Source organism: Neoarius graeffei, chromosome 25 (assembly GCF_027579695.1).
Source record: "Neoarius graeffei isolate fNeoGra1 chromosome 25, fNeoGra1.pri, whole genome shotgun sequence".
In the NCBI taxonomy this organism is placed as follows: Eukaryota; Metazoa; Chordata; class Actinopteri; order Siluriformes; family Ariidae; genus Neoarius; species Neoarius graeffei.
In genome coordinates, this window is record NC_083593.1 from 57,648,138 (window position 1) to 57,660,114 (window position 11,977).

At 39.9% G+C, this 11,977-nt stretch overlaps 1 protein-coding gene and 1 long non-coding RNA gene across 2 annotated transcripts; one reads left to right on the forward strand and one right to left on the reverse strand.

Moving 5' to 3' along the window:
• Nucleotides 1–388: 388 nt before the first annotated feature.
• On the reverse strand, nucleotides 389–3,530 carry LOC132873424 (uncharacterized). The gene is made up of 3 exons (XR_009651560.1): nucleotides 3,156–3,530; nucleotides 1,468–1,499; nucleotides 389–1,058 (listed from the first exon to the last, which is right to left on the reverse strand). It is a non-coding gene; the product is annotated as an uncharacterized LOC132873424 (long non-coding RNA).
• Nucleotides 791–11,899, forward strand: ptgdsa (prostaglandin D2 synthase a). Its single transcript, XM_060908968.1, has 7 exons — nucleotides 791–930; nucleotides 2,548–2,687; nucleotides 5,745–5,821; nucleotides 8,759–8,869; nucleotides 9,596–9,697; nucleotides 9,809–9,834; nucleotides 10,490–11,899. Exons 1-6 carry the CDS (start codon nucleotides 832–834, stop codon nucleotides 9,832–9,834), a joined length of 555 nt encoding a protein of 184 aa, XP_060764951.1. The 5' UTR covers nucleotides 791–831; the 3' UTR covers nucleotides 10,490–11,899.
• The last annotated feature ends 78 nt before the right edge of the window (nucleotides 11,900–11,977 follow it).

Consider the following 11,977-nt stretch of genomic DNA (forward strand, 5'->3'; position numbering starts at 1 on the left):
TGAAATGGAAAAACTGAAAAGAAGTACAAATGTTCAGGGCCGAGGATCCTGAAACTACCTGAGGATATTTAATTTAAATAAAATAAAAAGGATGGAGGCAGTTTGAGAGGAGAGACAGAAAAAGAGGTGGTGTTTAGAGGATGAAAGGATCGAGGTTCTAAAGGAGAAAAAAGAAAGGGAACATGTTTAGATATAAAACGGATATAAAAAAATAGTGGCCATTTGTTATAAAGGAAGGAAGAAAAAGAATGTGAAAGGAAAGGTGTGGAGAACAAAGGTTGGCGGTAGCTCGAAAGAAATAAACGAGAAAGAAGGCATGAAGAAAGAAAAAACATTTTAGAAAAGAAAATTAAAAAAAATAGAAAAACCATAATTTTGCTTTGCTTTATTTGTATTTTTATTCCTTTTTCATTTGTTTTATTTCTTTTATGTTTAGACTTTTTATAAAAGAAAGAAAAGGACCTAAAAACAGAAAATCACGAAACAAAGAGAAAATGAGAGCTTTGTCTTCATTTAAAAGTTTTGTTTCATCACTGAATGTTTTTGTTGTTTGTAATAATAAAGGAATAAAAACTCAACTTTAATTTGCAGAAACAAAAAGTTCTTCATTTTGTCTTGGGGTGCACAAACTTCTGCACTCACGTGTATGTAAGCACACAGCTCGCCTTATTTTTCCACACTAACTCATCTTCCCATGAAAAGTGACTTTGTTTGAGCCCATCCCCATCTCTGATTGGCTGGTTCCCTGAGTGGGCGGAGCTCTGTGTTCCAGCACCAGCTTGCTCCAGCTGTTTTTGTTCAGTCTGGTTTTTTTTTTCCTGCTGGAGAGCCATGATGAAGGTCACGCTGGTGAGCATCACCCTGACCGTCGTGTTCCTGATGGAGGTCCACGCTGATGTCCAGCCACAGAAGAACTTCGACCTGAAGAGGGTGAGAGGAGCATGATGGAGTTCTGTGGAGGAGAAAGTTCTCCTCTCCGTGTGTGTGTGTGTGTGTGTGGGGTGGAGATTCGGTTCTTCGGTCAGGTCTGCTTCTCATTCATCTTCACCAAACATCCACTGAACAGTAAAAAGATCAGATTTAAATAAATATTAATAATTCATTTATATTTACACTCTGTTTATTAATAAGCTCAACATTAATAAATTAATTGCTGATAAATTTATAATTTGGGATTAAGGCATTTCTAAAATCATGTCACTAAACCATTTTAAAATCTATGGAATAAACTGATGAAAGAAAAAAAACATCACACTTAAAATATCAGAAATGCATGAATATGTATGAGTATGCAAATTAGAACAGCTCCAATGTTCTTGTATCATCTGTAAACTCAGTCATGTGACCGAGCAGGTAACAAACTCACTGATTTACTGTTGATCAGAAAAAACTGGCGCAAAGAAACAGTTTGTTTAGTGACATCACAAACTGAGCTCATACGTAGCCCCGCCCACAAAAACATCTTACCTGATGGAAAGGACGGCCTTCATTTCTCCTGTCTAATGGAAAAAATTAAGGAAGGAAGAAAAAAAGAAATAAAAGATGAGAAGTAGATAAAGAAAAACAAGTGAGAGAGAAAGAAAGGAAGAAAAAGAAATGACAGATGAGAAAAAGGAAGAAGCTTGAATAAAAAATAGAAATAATGCAAAAGAAAAAAATACTAGTGAATGACAAAAATATCACACCAACCTGACATCCGATATTCAAACATCCAATATGTAAAACTTATTTACATCTACAAAAATGTACTTCAGAACTAAAAGAAGAAAAAAAAAACAATTCTACAGATGATACTTAAGAAAAAAGAAAGAAGGCAAGAATGTAAAGAAAAGAGAAATAAAGAGAAAAAGAAAAATAGAAAGAAAAGATCATTGACACAATACTCGAGCTGCAGTTGAATTAAAAACTGAGTTTGGTTTTTGTCTCCTTTTCAATTTTAAGTAAATAATTTTTGTTGATGTAAATAAAAATAACTCTACAGTTTATACTCTACAGCGTCCCACTCTAATCTGTAACAGTTTTTTTCTTTTAATAAAAACACATGAAGTGTAGGGGCGGCACGGTGGTGTAGTGGTTAGCGCTGTCCCCTCACAGCAAGAAGGTCCGGGTTCGAGCCCCGTGGCCGGCGAGGGCCTTTCTGTGCGGAGTTTGCATGTTGTCCGTGTGGGTTTCCTCCGGGTGCTCCGGTTTCCCCCACAGTCCAAAGACATGCAGGTTAGGTTAACTGGTGACTCTAAATTGAGCGTAGGTGTGAATGTGAGTGTGAATGGTTGTCTGTGTCTATGTGTCAGCCCTGTGATGACCTGGCGACTTGTCCAGGGTGAACCCCGCCTTTCGCCCGTAGTCAGCTGGGATAGGCTCCAGCTCGCCTGCGACCCTGTAGAACAGGATAAAGCGGCTACAGATAATGAGATGAGATGAGACGTGAAGTGTATTTTTAATCCAATTTATCACGATGTTGATCTCACACGGTCGTATCGCTCAGCTTCAGTCCTGAAGCGAAAGAAAGTGACGTTCTCGGGTTTTCTGTGTGCGCTGTGTGTTCAGTTCGCAGGTCGGTGGTACCGCGTGGGTCTGGCGTACAACTCGCCCAGCTTCACTCGGCACAGAAACAAGCTGAAGATCTGTACGGGCGTGGTGGAACCCAAGGAGAACGGCGACGCCCTGATGACCGTGTGGCAAATGAAGTGAGTTTAACAACAAAACACTCAAAATGTGTCTCGATGTTGAACCACATCAGCATGAACACTGTATCGTAGACGTGTTTGTGGGCGGAGTCTGATTTTAGGTGGCTCTGTTCTGTGCTAGTTTGCAGTTTACTGACCGAACCACAACCTCGGCACATTTTTTCCTCTTTTTTGACAGTCATTATCCCAGAACACCAGATGCAACGCAAACATTAAAACTCTGAGGAGCAGAAACACACCAACACCGTCAGAGTTTTAAAGAAGTTGTGTGTAAACATTTTCATGACCAAACTGAACTAATAATTCACCACATTTACAAAACTCACTCATTTTCATCATCAATGCCGGGCAGTTAGTATTTACATTTAGCCCCACCCACAAAATTCAGTAATACATACATTTATACATGTACACAAATACGCACAGTGTGTTCCATATGCATAAATATTATATTGTTAGCAATTTTACCTGCAGCTGCCACAGCTCCATGTTGCACAGTGCTGTACTCCCCGGCCACTTTAATAGGAACTCGTTGTTGGTTCTAAGATCCCTGTTCTTGGCTGCAGGAGTGGAACTCAATGTGTTCTTCTGCTGTTGCATGCTGAGATGCTTTGCTGCTCACCACAGTTGTAAAGAGTGATTATATGAGTTACTATATCCTTCCTGGCAAAAAAGCTCAAACCAATCTGTCCATTTCCCTCTGACCCTCTCTTATCAACAGGGTGTTTGTTTCCACCCACAGAACTGTCGCTCACTCACTCAGTGTTTGTTGTTTTCTGCACCATTCTGTGTAAACTCTAGAGACTGTTGTGTGTGAAAACCCCAGGAGATCAGCAGCTTCTGAAATACTCAAACCAGTCCATCTGGATCAAACCAACACCCATACCACAGTGAAAGAAAGTCACACAAAAATTGAGATCACAATTTTTCCCATTCTGATGTTTGAACATTGTGAACATTAACTGAAGCTCTTGATTTGTATCTGTGGGATTTGATGCATCGAGGGATCGGCTGATTGGAGAAATGCAGAAAACAACAGATGGATGGGTGTTCCTAATAAAGTGGCCAACAAGTGTACAGCTGCACACATCTGCACTTCATCACACACAGTTCATACATTTATTTTTTTGCTGTCTCTTTTATATTTCTAATTTTTATAGTTTCCTTTCCTGTTTTCTATGAAAGTAAATTGTTTTATCTAAACTCGGCTTGAAATCACCGGACAGCGTTAGAAAGCATTTCACTACACATTGTACTGTGCTCGGTTTTATTTTATCAGGAAATTTACACAAACTCAAAGGGGAAAATGCAGGATATGAACATGTTACCCATCTAATATCTGGCTCCTATGAAGAAATGTGTTTGTACAGTGATGCTTGAAAGTTTGTGAACCCTTTAGAATTTTCTATATTTCTGCATCAGTAGGACCTAAAACATCATCAGATTTTCACACAAGTCCTAAAAGTAGATAAAGAGAACCCAGTTAAACAAATGAGACAAAAATATTATACTTGGTCATTTATTTATTGAGGAAAATGATCCAATATTACATATCTGTGAGTAGCAAAAGTATGTGACCCTCTAGGATTAGCAGTTAATTTGAAGGTGAAATTAGAGTCAGGTGTTTTCAATCAATGGGATGACAATCAGGTGTGAGTGGGCACCCTGTTTTATTTAAAGAACAGGGATCTATCAAAGTCTGATCTTCACAACACATGTTTGTGGAAGTGTATCATGGCACGAACAAAGGAGATTTCTGAGGACCTCAGTAAAAGCGTTGTTGATGCTCATCAGGCTGGAAAAGGTTACAAAACCATCTCTAAAGAGTTTGGACTCCACCAATCCACAGTCAGACAGATTGTGTACAAATGGAGGAAATTCAAGACCATTGTTACCCTCCCCAGGAGTGGTCGACCAACAAAGATCACTCCAAGAGCAAGGCGTGTAATAGTCAGCGAGTTCACAAAGGACCCCAGGGTAACTTCTAAGCAACTGAAGGCCTCTCTCACATTGGCTAATGTTAATGTTCATGAGTCCACCATCAGGAGAACACTGAACAACAATGGTGTGCATGGCAGGGTTGCAAGGAGAAAGCCACTGCTCTCCAAAAAGAACATTGCCGCTCGTCTGCAGTTTGCTAAAGATCACGTGGACTAGCCAGAAGGCTATTGGAAAAATGTTCTGTGGACAGATGAGACCAAAATAGAACTTTTTGGTTTAAATGAGAAGCGTTATGTTTGGAGAAAGGAAAACACTGCATTCCAGCATAAGACCCTTATCCCATCTGTGAAACATGGTGGTGGTAGTATCATGGTTTGGGCCTGTTTTGCTGCATCTGGGCCAGGATGGCTTGCCATCATTGATGGAACAATGAATTCTGAATTATACCAGCGAATTCTAAAGGAAAATGTCAGGACATCTGTCCATGAACTGAATCTCAAGAGAAGGTGGGTCATTCAGCAAGACAACGACCCTAAGCACACAAGTCGTTCTACCAAAGAATGGTTAAAGAAGAATAAAGTGAATGTTTTGGAATGGCCAAGTCAAAGTCCTGACCTTAATCCAATCGAAATGTTGTGGAAGGACCTGAAGCGAGCAGTTCATGTGAGGAAACCCACCAACACCCCAGAGTTGAAGCTGTTCTGTACGGAGGAACGGGCTAAAATTCCTCCAAGCCGGTGTGCAGGACTGATCAACAGTTACTGCAAACATTTATTTGCAGTTATTGCTGCACAAGGGGGTCACACCAGATACTGAAAGCAAAGGGTCACATACTTTTGCCACTCACAGATATGTAATATTGGATCATTTTCCTCAATAAATAAATGACCAAGTATAATATTTTTGTCTCATTTGTTTAACTGGGTTCTCTTTATCTACTTTTAGGACTTGTGTGAAAATCTGATGATGTTTTAGGTCATATTTATGCAGAAATATAGAAAATTCTAAAGGGTTCACAAACTTTCAATCACCACTCTAACCCATGTGATAAACGAGTAGTTCCTGTTGTAAAGTTTGTGTTGAAGTGTGTAACGCTGTCCATGTCTCTGTGTGCAGGTCCTCCGTCTGCCAGAAAAAAGTCTACAAATATGAGAAGACGTCTGTACCGGGCGTCTTCACGTACTTCAGCACACGTTAGTACCTCACTGATCTTCAGCAGTCCCAGAGATCTTTCAGAGCCCCATCTCACACACACACACACACACACACACACACACACACACACACACACACACACGACTAGCAATTTACAAGCTGCTAGATGTGTAAAAATAAATAAATATAATTCAAGACAGAAATCAGTCCAACAGCTGCATCTGATACACAACACAGAGTCAGTAGACTTTTAGTGAAGTTCAGACTCTGTATGTAAAAAAAATAATTGGAGAAAGAATTCTTAGACAAAATAACAACAGTGAAGAAATGTTTGAAATTGGATCAGTAGTGAAAGAAGTGTACTGAATCATATTGGTGTTGAATCAGTTCACTTCGGATCAGTAGTGAATCAAAGTGTATCAAATTATATTGGTGCTGAACTGAATCATATCAGATCAGTAGTAACCTGAAATGCAGCGAATCGTATTCGTGATGAATCAAAACTTTTCAGATCAGTGCTGCAATGAAGTGTATCGTATCTCGACAATGCTGAATCGAATCGTAACGGATCAGTGGTGAACTGAAGTGTATCAAATCATATTTGTGATGAACCACAACTTATCAGATCAATAGTGCACTGAAATGCATCAAAGTCTACTGAATCAGATCATTAGCAAACCAAAATGCAGTGAATCGTATCAGTGATGAACCGAATTGTATTAGTTCAGTATTGAACAAAGTATATCACATGATATAGGTGATAAAGTGAATCATTTTGGCTCAGCAGTGAACTGGACTGAATCGAATCAAATCAAATCAAGTAGGTGCTGAACTGAATCGTGCTGATCAGCAGTGAATTGATGTGAATCGAATCAGTAATAAACTGAAGTGTACGGGATCTTGTCAGGACTGAATTAAATTGTAATGGATCAGTAGTGAACTAAAGTGAATCAAATTATATTGGTGCGGAACTGAATCATATCAGATCAGTAGTGAACTGAAATGCAGCGAATCGTATTCATGATGAACCAAAACTTTTCAGATCAGAAGTGCAATAAAGCGTACAGTATCTTGACAATGCTGAATCGAATCATAATGGATCAGTAGTGAACTGAAGTGTATCAAATCATATTTGTGATGAACCACAACTTATCAGGACAGTAGTGCACTGAAATGCATCAAAGTCTACTGAATCAGATCATTAGTGAAACAAAGTGCAGCAAATCATATTTGTAATAAACCAAAACTTATCGGATCAGGAGTCTAAAGAAATGCATGGTTTCTTGTCAGTGCTGAATTGAATCATAACGGAGCAGTAGTGAATTGAAGTGTACTGAATCACATCAGTGATGAACCAAACCATATCGTATCAGTAGTGAACAAAGCACATTGGATCATATAGAAGCTGAAATGCCTTGTATTGGATCTGAAGGATACCGAATTGAATCAAACTGAATCATATCAGTGCTGAACCAAATCATCTTGGATCAGCAGTGACTGAATCAAACCACATAATGGGGTGAACTGAAGGGTACTGGATCAGTAGTGAATCAAAGTATTGAATTGCATCAGATCATATTTGCGATGAAGCAAAACCTAAACCGGCTCAGTAGTGCAATGAAATGCAGCGAATCGTTTCAGTGATTAACTGAATTTTATTGATTCAGTAGTGAATAAAGTACATCAAATGATATAGGTGGTGAAGTGAATCACTTTGGCTCAGCAGTGAACTGAATTGAATCGAATCAGATCAAATAGGTGCTGAACTGAATTGTGTTGATCAGCAGTGAACTGAAGTGAATTGAATCATTAATGAACTGAAGCGTACTGGATCTCGTCAGGACTGAGTTAAATTGTAATGGATCAGTAGTGAACTAAAGTGAATTGAATCATATTTGTGATGAATCAAAATGTTTTGACTCAGTAGTGCACTGAAAAGCATCAAATTGTATTGATGATGAACTGATTCATATTGGATCAGTAGTGAATTAAAGTGTATTGAATTGTCACAAGTTTAACAGTTGGCTTTTTGTATCATACACGATGTATAAAGGATGTGCACCATGTGGTCTGAGAGGGCGGGTCTCTCCCGTATTAACTACGGTTAGAAGGGTAAATGGTTCGAATGTAAAATATTTGATCAGGCCAGAAATAAAGTGTCTCCATCTCCAACCACAAGACTGAGTATGAACACAGTAGATTTAAGTATTTACCCCCCTGGAACCCAAAATAAGAACCGAGACACGTCATATGAACTGTGTAAATAACCTATAGTAAAATAAACACATCAACAAAATGAACATTTAATATATAAATAGCTCAAAAGTAAACACACCCCAGAACTCTCAGACTCAATGTAGCACATTCCAGTGTTTACATTCTGTCGACCACATCTGCAGTGTGTGTGTGTGTGTGTGTGTGTATACACGTTTTAGTACAAAGAGTAAGGACAAGTTTCCCTGTGCTTGTATCACAGACTAGGAAATGTGTAGGAAAGACCATGACCTGGAAGAAAGCAATAAATAATTAAAAAGGGAAAAATGAACAAAAATGAAAAAGGTATAATAAGGAAGGGAGGGAATGGGAAAGAAAGAAAGCCAAAAAAGAAAGAGGAGGTAAAATATTTAGGCGGTAAATAAAAAAATAAGAAAAAGGAAGAAACAAAGAGAAAAGTATAAAAAAAATTTTTTTTAAAGAGTAAAAAAATAATTTAAGCAAGACAGAAGAATGAGTATGAAAAGGAAAGTGTGAGAAACACCTCACTTTTTAAAAGATAAAAGGAAATATTGGAAGAGTAAAAATGCAAGAGAACAAAAGAAATAAATTATAAATAAATAAACAAACAAATAAAAGTCAGCAGCAGGAGCGGCCTGGGATGCTGTGTGTGAATTGTGTCTCTCTCTCTCTCTCTCTCTCTCTCTCTCATGTGTTCTCTCTTTCTTGTTGTCTTTGTCTGTCTGTCTGTCTCCCCCCAGGACACGGCCTGGTGAAGGACATCACTGTGGTGGAAACCAACTATAGCGAGTTTGCTGTGATTTATAAACACAGGAAGTTTAACAGGAAATTCTCTCAGGTGTCTCTGTACGGTGAGTCAGTCAGTCATGTGATCATCACACACACTAACACACGGTTTAGTATGTAGACGTGTGTGGATATGTCCACATACATACGTGTCTATATAATAAAACAAGTCTATAAGCCAGGGGTGTCAAACCTGATCCATAAAGGGCCTTGTGGCTGCAGGTTTTCATTCCAGCCATGCAGCAGCACACCTGACTTGGCTCATTCAATCAACTGAACTGTCTTCACACAGTCAAATACTTGCAGCCACACCCACCCTTGATTAAAGGGTGGGTGTGTCAGTTGATTGAATAAGCCAAATCAGGGTGCTGCTGCATGGCTGGAATGAAAACCTGCAGCCACACAGCCCTTTATGGATCAGGTTTGACACCCCTGCTATAAGCTAACACACACATCCATGCACTCACACACATTTTCATGAAATAATACATGCACTAATGCACATGCGTCCACACACTCATACATTAACACACTTCTTCATGCACCAACACGCGTGCTCATGGACTCACACACGTCCATGCACTAGAACACATTCACGCACTACCATGCAGATCTGTAGAATCACACACACACACACACACACACACACACACAAGTCATGCAACACATTTCTTCACACACCAACATGTTTATGTATCTACACACCTCTCCACGGGTTTATACACTTGTACGTGTGTGTTAGTGGAGGTTTACACACTCTTTACACTCCGTTTCTCTCATTTCTGTTTCAGGTCGGAGTCAGAAGCTGAGACCAGAAGTGATTGAGAAGTTTAAAAAATATGCCATGCAGCACGGCTTCCCTGAAGAGTCCATTATAATTCCTCCACCAGCAGGTTCTCTCTCTCTCACACGCGCACACACACGTGTATAATGTAACATACCTGTTTACAGTGATTATACAGACGTCATGGTCACATCACTACACTGTTCTCCTCTCTCCTTAGATAACTGCCCCCTCACACGCCACTGAGTGAGTACACACACACACACACACATACACACACACACACACACTCTACAGTGCAGTCCTAATCTCTCCAGGAAAACGTGTACATGTCAGAATGTTGGTGTTCTGTCCACGCTGATACACAGACCACGGTTCCTCCTCACAGGTCCAAAATGTGAAAAAGATGAGTTACTCTGAGAACGTTGATGTTGCTGATGTCAAGGTTCCTAGAAAGCTTTTGCTTGTTTGTTTGTTTGTTTGTTTGTTTTTGGATAAACAAAGGTTCTAACTTTCTGAAAGGATGCTATTTTGGAATGAAAACCTTTTATATGGTTCTACTTAGAACATTAAGTGTTTAAAACCAACCAGCAGTCAGTGCAATAATTTCTTTTTCCTATTACCGGTATTATTACTACTACTAGAACCCTTAAGAGATCTTCAGAAGCTAAGAACCCTTAACTATATAAAAAATAGCCCTTAAAGAACCTTTTTTACTCAGTAATTAATTGCAGTATTAGATTTAGTGAATGTTCCAACTACACACACTTAAAAAGTTGCCACTTTAAGGGAACCTTTTTTGGGCACGTTAAGAACCATTACCTATTGGAAGAACACTTACGTACTTTCTAATAATTATAGAGAGACCCAGAGGTCCTGCTCACTGTTGTGTGTTTTTCAGTGTGGTGTGTGTGATGGAGCTCAGATGGGACGTTCTCTACAGAACCCAGACACTGAACTCGAGGCTCGATCAGGAGAACCTCCTCCTGTACCTTCTTCAGCTGTTAAAGTGAAAGTTAATCCCTGATACAGTCGAGAGATTTGTGTTTGTGTGGAATGGAGTCTCTGTGAGGTGAGACACTACAGGGGCGTTTATTGGCACTTATTTAAAATAAATGCATTTCTTTATGCAAAAGAGGCTTCATTTCATTCATACACACAAAATTTGTATCGTTAATACAATTCCAAAAATCGAGTCTTTAGATGATAGAAATGAAATGTTTTGATGTTTGTATGAGATTTATTACTCCAGTTTAAGAGAGAACTTTTACAGGTTTATAGTTTATCAAAAAAAAAAACCCTGAAAAACTTTACGTGAACTGTGATTTTTACCTGTAGTGAGTTTTAGAGATTACTGATAACACAGAAAAATAAAGAATGAGTGTTGTTCTAACCAGCCAGAGTGTGTTGTGAGTTCTCTGTGTTTCTCTCTCTCTCGATGTGCAGGTGTGTTGTATTCTCTTTGTGTGCGCATGTTGTGTTCGGTGTGTGTGCGCACGTCTCTCTCTCTCTCTCTCGCTGCACTGCATGCTGGGAGATTGCTGGTGGAGGGTGTGGTGAGCGTTAGCTGAGAGCTTGCGATTTTTCCTAACTAAACTTTTCTCTTGGTTTTTTCTTGTGATATTTAATTTCTGAGTATTTTGTAGTTATTGGTAGTGTGGTTTAGTGTGTGTGTTTGTTTGTTGGCTGTTTGTCGGGGATGGCGTCCTCCAGGATGCTGCCTCTGTCCTTGAAGCATGGAGTAAGGGCGGCACCACAACCTACGTAGGAACACAGGTGGGTTATGGAAACATCGTGTGCGCCTCCCGCGTGAATAAAGCGGTGGTGGTGTTTATGAAACATCAGGAGCTTGTTAATCAGTTCACAGAGAGCAATATATACATTAACAATGAGTTTATACAAGTTTCCCCCTGTCCGGGTCACCATGTCAGGAGTCCCTCCGTTTATTCCCAACGAGGCGCTGGAGCAAGAACTGAAGCGCTTGGGAAATTTGTGAGCGGATTCTGGATGGTGAGTTTAGGCTGTAAGAGCGATAAACTCAAACACATTCGGTCTCTATGGAGACAAGTGTTGATGTTTCTGGACTCTCCAACTCAAACACTGGAAGTTTCCTTCCGTGTTAAAGACGAGGAAGGGTTTTACATGGCTTATGCGAGTTTGGGGAGCATGAAATGTTTTGAGTGTGGGGATGTGGGACACAAGCGGGTCACCTGTCCTCATAGACAGCGGGGAGCAGAGCCGCCTGCTGCCGCTGGGACTGTCAGTGAGGACAGGGGAAGGAACGGGACTGAGAGTGGGGTGACTGTGGAGACTGACCGTGGGGAAGGGGACAGCGGGGTGACTGTGGAGACTGACTATGGGGAAGGGGACAGTGGGGTGACTGTGGAGA